This window comes from Delphinapterus leucas, chromosome 14, assembly GCF_059928025.1.
Source record: "Delphinapterus leucas isolate spDelLeu-1000000601 "Yukka" chromosome 14, BTC_Dleu_Yukka2, whole genome shotgun sequence".
NCBI lineage: Eukaryota > Metazoa > Chordata > Mammalia > Artiodactyla > Monodontidae > Delphinapterus > Delphinapterus leucas.
In genome coordinates, this window is record NC_143142.1 from 34,774,455 (window position 1) to 34,786,676 (window position 12,222).

The window sequence follows — 12,222 nt, forward strand, 5'->3', positions numbered from 1 at the left end:
CAACTAGAGAAAACCCACACACAGCAACAAAGACCCAGCACAGCCAAAAAAAAAAAAAAAAAAGCAAATGGGACCTGTTAGATAATATACTGTAGTAATTCTGGATTCTGAATTTCTCCCTAAATGTGTTGTTGCTCTGTTTTGTTTTTGTTTAATTACTTGCCTAAACACATTTATAGAATCTGTTTACCTAGCACTGTGTTACTGCTGTTGTCTCTGTTTTAGTTTTTTTAAAAAATTGTCATTCTCATTTTTAAGCCTGAATTCATAGGGATCACCTTGTATTTGCATAGATTAATGGCCAATCAATGAATGGTCAGACACTGTGCTCAAACATCTCAAGACAGTAAAGGTTCCATCTTCTGGCAATAGATCTGTGTATGTGTTGGGGAGCACATTTGAAATTCAGGTAATTTTAAAGTATGTATGCCCTGGATTTGCTTACCTCTAGACTCTCTTGTTTCTCCTCTGCACATGTACACAGGTTTACAGTTAACCAATGATGTGTGGATAACCTGATCCCTCTCCAGTTTTTTTCTATTCAGGCACATGGAGAGCTTATGAAGGCCCCCATGGTGGTCTTTTTTTGTTTTTGGCCGCGTTGGTCTTCGTTGCTGTGCGCTGGCTTTCTCTGGTTGCCGCGAGCGGGGGCTACTCTTTGTTGTGGTGCGTGGGCTTCTCATTGCGGTGGCTTGTCTTTGCTGTGGAGCACAGGCTCTAGGCACGCGGGCTTCAGTAGTTGTAGCACACGGGCTCAGTGGTTGTGGCATGTGGGCTCTAGAGCACAGGCTCAGTAGTTGTGGCACATGGGTTTAGTAGCTCCGCGGCATGTGGGATTCCCGGAAAAGGGCTTGAACCCATGTCCCCTGCATTGGCAGGTGGATTCTTAACCACTGCACCACCAGGGAAGTCCCTCCATGGTGGTCTTATTTTTCAAATCTTCCTGTTAAATTTCAGGCTGACCTGCCAGTCTTCTGCTTGCTCCAACCGTGATTGCGTCCTGAGATTGATTGAGCTGCTGGTCTTCCCTTGTTTGTTTGCCACTTAGATGGCTCATGTTACAATGTTGCTGGTTGTGAAGGTTTATCATGCTCTGTTCCAAATCAAGTCAACCCCTCTGGCAGTGAACATTATGATTTTCTCACCTTTTCCCACCTTGGTAGAACTACCTTATGGATTGAGCTGGGAGCTAGGGGGTGGTGAAAGACTAGGCAAGAATGTCACACAGACTCCCACTTATTCATACCTGAAGTTCAGTATCTTTTTATGAATAACCACTTGTCAGTGTAGTGTATGCCTTTGGTTGATTTTCAGAGCCCTGAATGGGTTGGTTTTGACAATTGTATCCAATTTTATCATGGCTTTTTGGGGAGAGAAACTGCTGAACTACTCACTCCACCATACTAGAAGTCCCACCTCTGCATTGGCCATTTTTATTAGCTCCTCAGCTGATTCTGATGGCAAGTCAGGGTTGAGAATCACTGAGATAGTGTATGATTACAGGAGGATGAATCTTGATTTCACTTCATTCAGTAAGTTTATTGAACACTATCAGGCAGTGCACACAGTACTGAGTATACAAAGGTAACTTAGGCCATCCCCCTCCTTGAATAGTCATAGGCAATGGGAAAGATAGAGAGGGAAACCAATAATACAATATAACCGTAGGCATATAGGGATGGGTGTCTACAACCGATCATTTTTTCTGAAACATGCTGATAGGTTGTCATAATTTTTTTAGAAAGTTATATAGCCATTAAGTAGATCCATACTTAACATAAGTGTGAATAAAGTTACTCATCCTGGGGAACTAGGACAACATAACTTTAAAGAACTAGCATTTTACTTCATGTAAAGTTTAATGAGTTTTTTAATGCTTTATTTTTAATTGGACTGTGATGTGAATAAATCAATTGATGTGAATAAATTCAGGAATAGCAAATCAACATCAGAGTCATTATGGGCAGTGTGACACGGTGTTGTGGTTTCCAAAGTGGCGAATCCATGAAGGCAAGCCATGGAAGTGTAGGAAGAAATATGAGCACTTCTGTATTTTTTTTAAAAGTCAAATTTGGCCCATAAAATTTTTCTGTTGATGGAATATTTCATAAAGTGAGAATATTTATACAGCAGTATATGTGTAGAATTTATAAATAAACAGGTGGCATGCCCCCAATATTTTTGGATTGAGAGGACTCAGTCACAAAAGTTAGAGACTACTGCTGTAGTGGAAAGAGCACTAACCTAGGTGGATGCTAGTCCTAGCTCACCTACCAACTTGCTGTATGAACCTGGGCAAGTTACAAAGATATTCCAGGTCTTCCACATCTATAAACTGAGTGTGGTATAAATATCCCTGAGATCTCTTCCAGTTCTGTGATTCTATAATTAGTTTTGTTCTTGCTATTCCTGTTAAGAATAATTATGAAGTTGTAAGAGCAGAAGGTTATGTTGTTTTTTTTGTTGTTGTTGCTGTTCAGTATTTGAACTGGATGGAGGTGCAAGTCTATTTCTGAGTCCCTGGAACATTTCCAGAAGGAGCTGTCTGTACCTGGGCTACATCCCTTCTCTGTGGTGCTGCTGGTCATAGGTGTGATGATGTCATACACACCATGATATTTCTTTAAATTCTGCTAACTTTAGGCATATTAAGAGGACATACCACAATTACTAGCAGAGTATAGGTAGATGTACTTAGACACAGTTACAGACACATGGGTGCACCCATGCACACACAAATCAATCCTTACCTATAGCTTAGTTTCCCTGCCTTCATAAATTGAAGTTCAGAAAGATTCAAGACATAAAGAACATTAAATTTAGGGTTTTTAAATTTTTTTTATTTATTTTTGGGTGCGTTGGGTCTTCGTTGCCACACGTAGGCTTTCTCCAGTTGCTGTGAGCGGGGGCTACTCTTCGTTGCAATGCACGGGCTTCTCAATGTGGTGGCTTATCTTGTTGTGGAGCCACCGAGTGCATGGGCTTCAGCGGTTGCAGCACGTGGGCTCAGTAGTTGTGGCGCGCCGGCTCTAGAGCACAGGCTCAGTAGTTGTGGCGCACGGGTTTAGTTGCTCTGCGGCATGTGGGATCTTCCTGGACCAGGGGTCGAGGCCATGTCCCCTGCAGTGACAGGCGGATTCTTAACCATTCTTAACCACTGCACCACCACGGAAGTCCCGTTAAATATAGTTTTAATAGTTAAAAGACCCACATTGATCCATACATGTCAAGTTAAGTGTCTACTCAGAAACTGACTTATAAGACAGAGTATTATTTTCAAAATTTAGATACAACTAAAAGCCCAAGAGGTTAGCAAGCCCTTATTTAGCTCTTTGATGTAACTTCAAAGAAATTTAAATTAAAAAAAAGAAATTTAAATTTTACATATTCTATTGAACTTCTCTAAAAACATTATTTGACTTTAAAATTCAATAGAGTAAGATGTTAGACTTCAGTGTTCCCGGGTCATAACAAAATAGACATGGCTTTCCTTCAAATAATTAGTTACACTGATTATTGCATAGTCAGTTCCTTAAAACTTTGTTTCTCTGATTTAGTTTTGTTTGTTAACTTCGATAAATGACTTAGCATTACCAAATAGTCTGTTGGCACAGTATTTTAACATCTAATCCTTCACACACTCTTTTTTTGTTAGGACTCAAAAGCTTGAAGAAACTTTAGAGAGCATAACAAGTGTTTGATATTTTCTAAATACTTTGGATTTTCTAAATAATAGTATATAATATATGATTTTCTAAATAACACTGTATAATATATAAAATCATAATGCTTTTTATGAAGCTTTTTGTTCCAAATGAAATATTATGTGAAAACTGATGATAGTACTATGAATCTTTACCATAAAGTTTAACTATTAAAAATCACCTGCCGTAATTTACTTGTGAGAATGGAATAATCACATTCTGGCACATTCTATGTAATAAGTGAATCATTTTAAAGGTTTATCTTAAAGGGAAAATGACAGAAAAAAAGGAACGACAGTACAAGAAAAAGAATGACAAATCACAGCTGTTTTGATATAAATAAACATTGAAAATATGAGCTCATGAGAATATGACTGCAGATAGTAGAATGAAAGTAAAAAGTAAAAAGAGCAAAAACAGAAAAACAGGAGAAAAATTAGAAAATGCAAATGTTCTGTAAATAGAAAAAAATGAAACAGACTCTATAATTAATTTTATTTTGTATAGTAATGGAATTAAAGGAGTGAAGGAAAATACCACTTTAAACTTAGACCTGTATTAGCACAGCCTGTACTTTGTAACCTGCTAGGGGTATAGAATGCAATCATTTTGCTGCTGCCTGGAACAGCCAGCCAGGAACAAATTTCACTAAGCCTTCCAATTGGTAACCAATCCACAAGTTTGATTTCAAGGTTCTAACCTTTGGCATTAATGCTGATCATAGAATAAGAGCTAGATATTCACCCTGGGGGAGGGGGTAGTTAGTGGGAGAGGAAAAGGTTTGCCATTTCTGTGCTACAACTCCACTCCAGGAATTAAAGACAGTAGCCCACCCTATACTCTCAGGCTACGTTTGCACCCCCTGTACTTCCTAGAAGCCCTGTAGGTCTGTGTTACTTGCTTAGCAGGGGATAAGATTATTTGCATTATTATGTATCCATTTTGTACTCTGTATATGTGCTGTCTTCTTTTGATTTAGGTAATCTCTTTGCTTTTGCTAATGCTTTTTAAAGGCTGGAAACGATCAAGGTTTGGACACTTTGGAAGGTTTTGCTGTTTTAACTGGGCAGCTGGCTTTTTCCATGCCACACCACTCACATGCTTCACTTTCTCTTCAAATTTTCTCTACACCAGGGACCTTTTTAATATTAACTTTTAATTTTAGAATCAGTTCAAGTCTGTAGAAAAATGACAAGGATAGTACAGAGAGTTCCTGTACGGCTTCCTATTGTGACTATATTTCATTACAATGCAGACGAGAGGCTTTTAGCCTGAGCCCATGGATTGTTCAGAGTCCATGAACTTTTGAAATTTATGCCAAATTCTATACATTTGAAAGAAGATGCACTTCATTTCATTCAAGAACTATATAGATTAAGGTTGTCCTTTTAATTTCATCAATTCTTTTCTCTAGGTGCAATCTCTACTGTCATGTTTTCCACTCTGCTGACACCTTTTTTGGTTTATTAGAACAATAACTACCTCCAAGTGTACACTCGCACCAGTGTGCATGGGTGGGTGGATTTTTGTGTGCAACAGCACTAGAAAAGTGTTCTTTATCAAACCTGTAATTTTCCGAGTCACTCGACGCTGTGTGTTCACAGAAAGTATATTAACTCTATTGTTTGATGAACCCAGTGTCCTTTCAGACGGAGTCTGTCTATACTACATAAAGGCCTCAAGTTGAACCTAGAGGCCCTGCATCAGAATTGCCTGGGCTCCCAATACAGAAAATCTGCTTTTGTATCAATCCCCTGAAAGCATTTGGATACACAACGTATCCAAACCGTTTATGTAGACCACCTAATTTTCCAACATTAACTTAACAGCAAAGGGTATTTGGAACTATTACCAAAGCACTGCCACTTTCCCTCGAAATTTTAAGGGGGAAAAAGCCATGAAATTTGACATAAATACACTACCATGTGTAAAACAGATAGCTAGTGGGAACCTGCTGTATAGCACAGGGAGCTCAGCTCGGTGCTCTGTGATGGGCTACCTGGGTGGGATGGTGGGATGGCGGGGGGAGGTCCAAGAGGGAGGAGATGTGTGTATGCATATGGCTGATTCACTTCACTGTGCGGCAGAAACTAACACAGCATTGTAAAGCAGTTATACTGCAATTTTTAAAAATTGATATAGACTTATTTTTCTCTTGTGTCTAGATAGAGTGCATTGTGTGAGGTCATTCTCACGCTAGCTCTAAAGATAAAAGATGATTATAACATTAGCCATCTAGGTTTCTGTAAAACGTCCTCAAACTTAAAACTTCCTTTTATAAGCATTTTTTTAAATTATAGACTAACATTAGGGTGTTTTTTTTCAGACTTACAGATTCCAGTCTGATGTTAGAAGATTATTCATCCAAGTTGAGCCCCCAAACAAAGAGAGCCAAGAAAAGCCTTCTCTCTGGAGAGAAGAAAGAAAATCTGCCAAGTGACTACATGGTGCCCATTTTCTCAGGACGGTATGTACGGATTTTCTCCCTGGATCTGATTATTAGAAAGTGGAGAGTAAATGTTGTCAGGTAGTAATAACAATAGCAGCTGTCATTTATTGAGCACTTACTATGTACTGGTTGAGAAAGGTCTGTGGAACCTCAGAACCATGCACGGAGGGAGATGTGTTCATTGTAAAACTGTTTGCCATCACATAGGATGGCTATATGACAAAAGAGGATGATCAGCAACTTATTTCTAATTATGTAACTAGTTGAAATTAGAAGCTGAGTATTGGATGCTAGTTTTTCGACTCTCTATATAGTCACTATGTTTAGAGTAGAAAGAAAGGTTAAAACTATAAAATATTGGGTGAACTAAAAGAAAAAAATCAGATGATATGTTTAGGTAGATTGGTTGCCAGTGTGGTTTTAATTATTATTCATTATGAAGAAAAAAAGGTCTTAGATAACGTAGACTAAAAGAATTGCACCATAATAATGCCTGGCTTATGTTTGTTAAATGTAAAATAGATTTACATGAGGTAAAGTTCAAACAAAATAATCACTAAATCACCTGTCTGTGTAATGCCAAATTTGTTTATAATATAAACATTTTTTTGAATGATAATATATACAAAGGAATCTTGAAAGGAGACTTGTCCAAGACACCAACTTAAAGTTTAACAGGAACTTTCCGAGTCTTCCCTGTTTATTTTCCTTTGAATGGAGAATTATTCACAGAGCTAAGATGGTTCAGAATGAGGTCGTCTTCTCCAGGCAAGTGCTCTCAGGAAAATCACTAGGCAATAATGCGGGTGTAATTTTGGGTGACCTACTTCTGTTTCCCTCCATTTTTTCTTTCCACTGCTTTCTGATGGTTCCTTTCTGAATTGTTTTGGAGGCTAATGTCATAATTGCTCTGAACCTACTTAGGAAGGTAAGGGGGTAAACAATATTCTACTTTTAGCTTTTCATTTTATACCTTTGACTTTTTTTTTTTTTTGCGGTACGCGGGCCTCTCACTGTCGTGGCATCTCCCGTTGCAGAGCACAGACTCCAGACACACAGGCTCAGCGGCCATGGCTCACGGACCCAGCCACTCTGCGGCATGTGGGATCTTCCCGGATGGGTCACGAACCCACATCCCCTACATCGGCTGGCAGACTCTCAACCACTGCGCCGCCAGGGAAGCCCTCTTTGACTTTTTTTTTATATCTGATTTTTTTAAGTGAACTTTCCAGACAAACATACTTATATTGTTAAGTATGCTTGCCCAGAATCAACCTCATCACAGTTGGTTTAATGACACTCATATTCCTTTTAGGAGATGGCTAGGTTAGAGAAGTGAGATATTTTATTTTCTTCTTTTTTCCCACTCTGTTTTTTAAAAAATCATTTAAAAATCATGTCAGCTTAGCATTAACCTACATGGCATGCCTCTCCACCTGTGTGGGCATGAAGTGAAGCTGCTCACTCACCATCTTCTCCCTGCCTTTTCCCCACCAAACCATTTTGTCCCCTCCAGGCCAGTCTCAAGAAATGATAATTTAGGGCTTCCCTGGTGGTGCAGTGGTTGAGAATCTGCCTGCCAATGCAGGGGACATGGGTTCGATCCCTGGTCCGGGAAGATCCCATGTGCTGCAGAGCAACTAAGCCCGTGCGCCACAAGTACTGAGCCTGTGCTCTAGAGCCCGTGAGCCACAACTACTGAGCCCGTGACCTGCAACTACTGAAGCCTACGTGCCAAAGCCTGTGCTCTGCAACAAGAGAAGCTACCACAGTAAGAAATCCATGCACCACAACAAAGAGTAGCCCCCACTCACGGCAACTAGAGAAAGCCCACACACAGCAACGAAGACCCAACACAGCCAAAAATAAATAAATAAAATAAATATTAAAAAAATAAATGATAATTTACAAAATAAACTGTGATAAAAGAAAATGTGAATAAAAATTTTATCTTCTAGGTTTTATTTCTAGCTGACCTTCATTTTTTATATGGAGCCATCTCCTATATTCTGTTACTATGAAAATAACACTGCATAATGGTATTGACAGTATTAACAATCTAAGAGGATGGGAAAATAATGAACATTTGCTGAGTACCTATTGCTTGCTGGGAATCACTCTAGGTGCATTATATAAACTATCTTGCTAAGTCCTCCATCCAGCCCTGGAGAGATATTAATATGTCAATTTTTGGACAAGGAAATCTAAGCTCAGTGACTTGCTGAAAGTCACATGGCTGGTAGTGGATGAGCTGAGAGTCCCCCTAGGATTGGCAAATGCAATCGTAGTATATTTCTGGAGAATACGGTTTCTTCTGGATGGCACTTGAAAATTCCACTTCTTTTTTTTTTTTTTTAAAGTTTAAAAAAAAATTTTTTTTTATTGCGGTACACGGGCCTCTTACTGTTGTGGCCTCTCCCGTTGCGGAGCACAGGCTCCGGACGCGCAGGCTCAGCGGCCATGGGTCACGGGCCCAGCCGCTCCGCGGTATGTGGGATCTTCCCAGACCGGGGCACGAACCCATGTCCCCTGCATCGGCAGGGGGATTCTTATCCACTGCGCCACCAGGGAAGCCCGAAAATTCCACTTCTTATAGTCTGATAAGTAGAACTAACTTTATGTCAGCAACAGGTTTTAAATTGAAATCATCAGATATAGAGTATTGGAAAGGTTTTCTTTTTTTTTTTTTTTTGCTGCACGCGGGCCTCTCACTGTTGTGGCCTCTCCCGCCGCGGAGCACAGGCTCTGGACGCGCAGGCTCAGCGGCCATGGCTCACGGGCCCAGCCGCTCCGCGGCATGTGGGATCTTCCTGGACTGGAGCACGAACCCGTGTCCCCTGCATCAGCAGGCGGACTCTCAACCACTGCACCACCAGGGAAGCCCTGGAAAGGTTTTAAATTTATTTTAAATTTGCAGTAGTGTGTTTTTGATATTAGTATCGTATTCTTGCTCTTGTACCCAAATTATAGCAGGGTTACAACTGACATGCACTTATATTTACTTAAAGGCAAATGTGCCTGCTGTCCTGGGTCAAAAATATATTTTTAAGTGTACTTGAGTTTTCCTGTGAAATAATTACAGTTTTTTCCCCCAAGGTTTACCTTATTTGCAAATGGAAAAGGCAGGGAAACCATGACTCCATTCTGCCCTCTAGAGCTATGTTAGCACATCCACTGTTAAAGGGTATGTGAACTTCACTTAGAGCTGTCTCAACTTGGGGCCGGACTAGCATTGAATATAATCCATTACTATACATATTGAATCATATTACAAACCTCATTTCAAATCTCTATATTGTATATTAGCCTCTATAGAGAATTCCAAGTAGATTCTCATGATGTTTGTTTTGTATTCACTTATTAATTCATTCACTTCCTATCTCATTCAAAAAGAAAAGTTAGAGGTAATTATGTCAGGACACTAAGCTAAAAATGTTCCATCTTCCTTTTTCTCCCCCTAAATTATAGCAGATAACTTCGTTGGTAGAGACTACTTATTAATATTTGGAGAGATAGAGAGAAGGGAAAAGAAATTAAAATTTACTCACTAAGTTGAGTAAAACGCAAGGTGGACTAATTTGTCTACCAGATGTTTTTGTAATATTCCATGAGAAATTCCAAGCTTGTGCAAATGTTGTGTCCTACTCGTCAGCAAACTGTATAGATTCAGGTGCCAGGGACTTGTAGACACAATGGCAGTGTTTGCTTGAAGTTTGAAGTAATTTTTCTTATAAGAAAAACAAATGTACAATTCTGCCTTAAGAGGTCTCAGGAGACTCAATTTCAAGAGAATCTTCAATATAATCAACATACTCCTCACTGAAACATGTAATAGGATTGACAACAAAGGTATTGAAGGAGCTTTAAAATAATCCAAATATTTTAAACAATATTACTAAATCACAGCACAAATTCTATCATAAACTACTATATTAGGCACAGCACTTTGGGATGTAGCCACTCACTTGCCATCATCATCATCAATTATGAGTAAAAGCAAGTCACTTTTGTCAGCATCGACACTTCAGGTGTGAGTTTGATCATTTCTTTACGACAGGGCTGTGTGTAAGCACAAAGTAAGGCTGTCATATTAAATATGTATATACACACACACAACCTTTATTATCATGGAAAGGAAACCCACTAGGCTTAAGGATCTCACGTAAATTTACAACTTATTTCTGCGTGCAGCACCTCTGGGCAATGCATTACATCATCTGAGTTACAAAATCCAGATCAAGCACATAGTCGAAAATCAGAATCACAGCCACACAACTGTCTGTCATTTCACAATATCGTCTTTTCTGGAAGGAAGTAGTAACTTAATCTTTTTTTATAGACTAAATCATATTTAAACACACTAAGGAAACCAAAGAAATGATGTTGGGCAAGTTATCTAACTTCTCCGTGTCTTTTTGCCATATATCTAAAGTAGAGAGGGTACAGTTTACTTCAAAGGGTTGTTGTGGGGAAAAATGAGACAATGTATGTAAAAACCACTTGTCAAGGCACCACAGCCGGAATAGGTAGTATTATTGTGGTTATCATTGTTGGTTAAGGTGAAGATCACTGCCATGTGTGAAGAGTTAGCTCCTATTTACCAGGTCTTTCTATGTCAGGTTTTCTTTGGGCACAGTGTACAGCATCTGAGGTCAGGCACTTTGAACTTGGTAAAATTGGGCTATCTCATCACTGCCATGCGCAATATCCATATTTCGCTGTTATTATATTTTAGCCAAGTGCATGTCAGTGGAATTACAGACACGGAAGAAGAAAGAATTAAAGAAGCTGCTGCTTACATAGCCCAGAGGAATCTCCTTGCTAGAGAGGAAGGAGTCACGGCAGCCAAGCAGTCCACAGTATCCAAACAGTCCACATCCATGCTTCGCCAGGAGGAAGGTTTTGAGAAGTCGAGGAAAGTTGCAATTCGAGAAAAGGCAGAACACCTGTCACTGAAAAAAACGGTAAAAAAAAGACAATTTAATATAACTTACAAAAGTAGAAATGCTACCACTATATATAAAGTAGATAACTAGTAAGGACCTACTGTATAGCACAGGGAACTCTGCTCAATACTCTGTAATGGCCTATATGGGAATAGAATCTAAAAAAGAGTGGATATATGTATATGTATAACTGATTCACTTTGCTGCACAGCAGAAACTAACACAACATTGTAAATCAACTGTACTCCAATAAATATTAATTTTAAAAAGTAGAAATGCATGTAACATTGTGTATATGTGTGTTAATATAGATTAATTAGCTTCAAATGAAGAAATACGTGGTCTTGCGGAGAAACAAAAGGAAAAAGACATCAAAATGTATAGGTCAAAGAAAGACACACTTAATATTTAAATTCTGTGAAGTTTTAGGTTCTATAGAAATTAAAGTTCTTGAAGAACCTTAAGAAATCCACCTTAGAGAAGTAAAATATGTTGCTCAGGCTTACAATGTTAAAAATTAAGTGATGTGTTTGTTTTCAAAAGGGGTGAGGGGAATTCGTTTGAAATGAATGCAAAAGTAAGGCTCCAAATGAAAAAAAATGATCATTTTGATTTCTACATTACATTTTTGTAGCACATGTTACTTTGATTTCATAATATGTTGATTTTTTTTTTCAGTTAGAAGAAACTGAGGCGTATCATAAAAAGTTGAATGAAGATAATCTTCTCCATGCTCCTGAATTTGTCATTAAACCTCGTTCCCACACTGTTTGGGAGAAAGAAAATGTAAAATTACACTGCTCTGTAGCCGGCTGGCCAGAACCTCGTCTCACATGGTATGCTATCGTTATGAAAATTTCTCATAGAATCGATTACTCAAAGTTAATTTTACCTCTTGTGAAAACATGTGACATTGTGAATATGCAAGAGTCAGTGAAAGCATCTACAAATTTGAATAGATTTTTTAAATAGTGAAGAAAGAATACATGTATGGAAGGAAAGAAGAGTCTTGCATCCATTACGATTTATTATGATACTTTATAATCCTACTATACAAATGGATCTTTATCTTATATAAAGTGTTAAAATTTAGTCAGCATATTTATTTGGTATCATTTTGTGA

General features: G+C 38.6%; 1 protein-coding gene across 1 annotated transcript in view; it reads left to right on the forward strand.

Annotated features, from left to right (window-relative positions):
* Positions 1-12,222, forward strand: part of MYOM1 (myomesin 1) — a 135,371-nt gene that overhangs the window by 11,732 nt on the left and 111,417 nt on the right. The window contains exons 2-4 of the mRNA XM_022551339.2: positions 6,031-6,171; positions 10,889-11,117; positions 11,778-11,935. Coding sequence (XP_022407047.2) covers positions 6,031-6,171; positions 10,889-11,117; positions 11,778-11,935 — 528 coding nt within the window. The remainder of the gene's footprint in view (positions 1-6,030; positions 6,172-10,888; positions 11,118-11,777; positions 11,936-12,222) is intronic.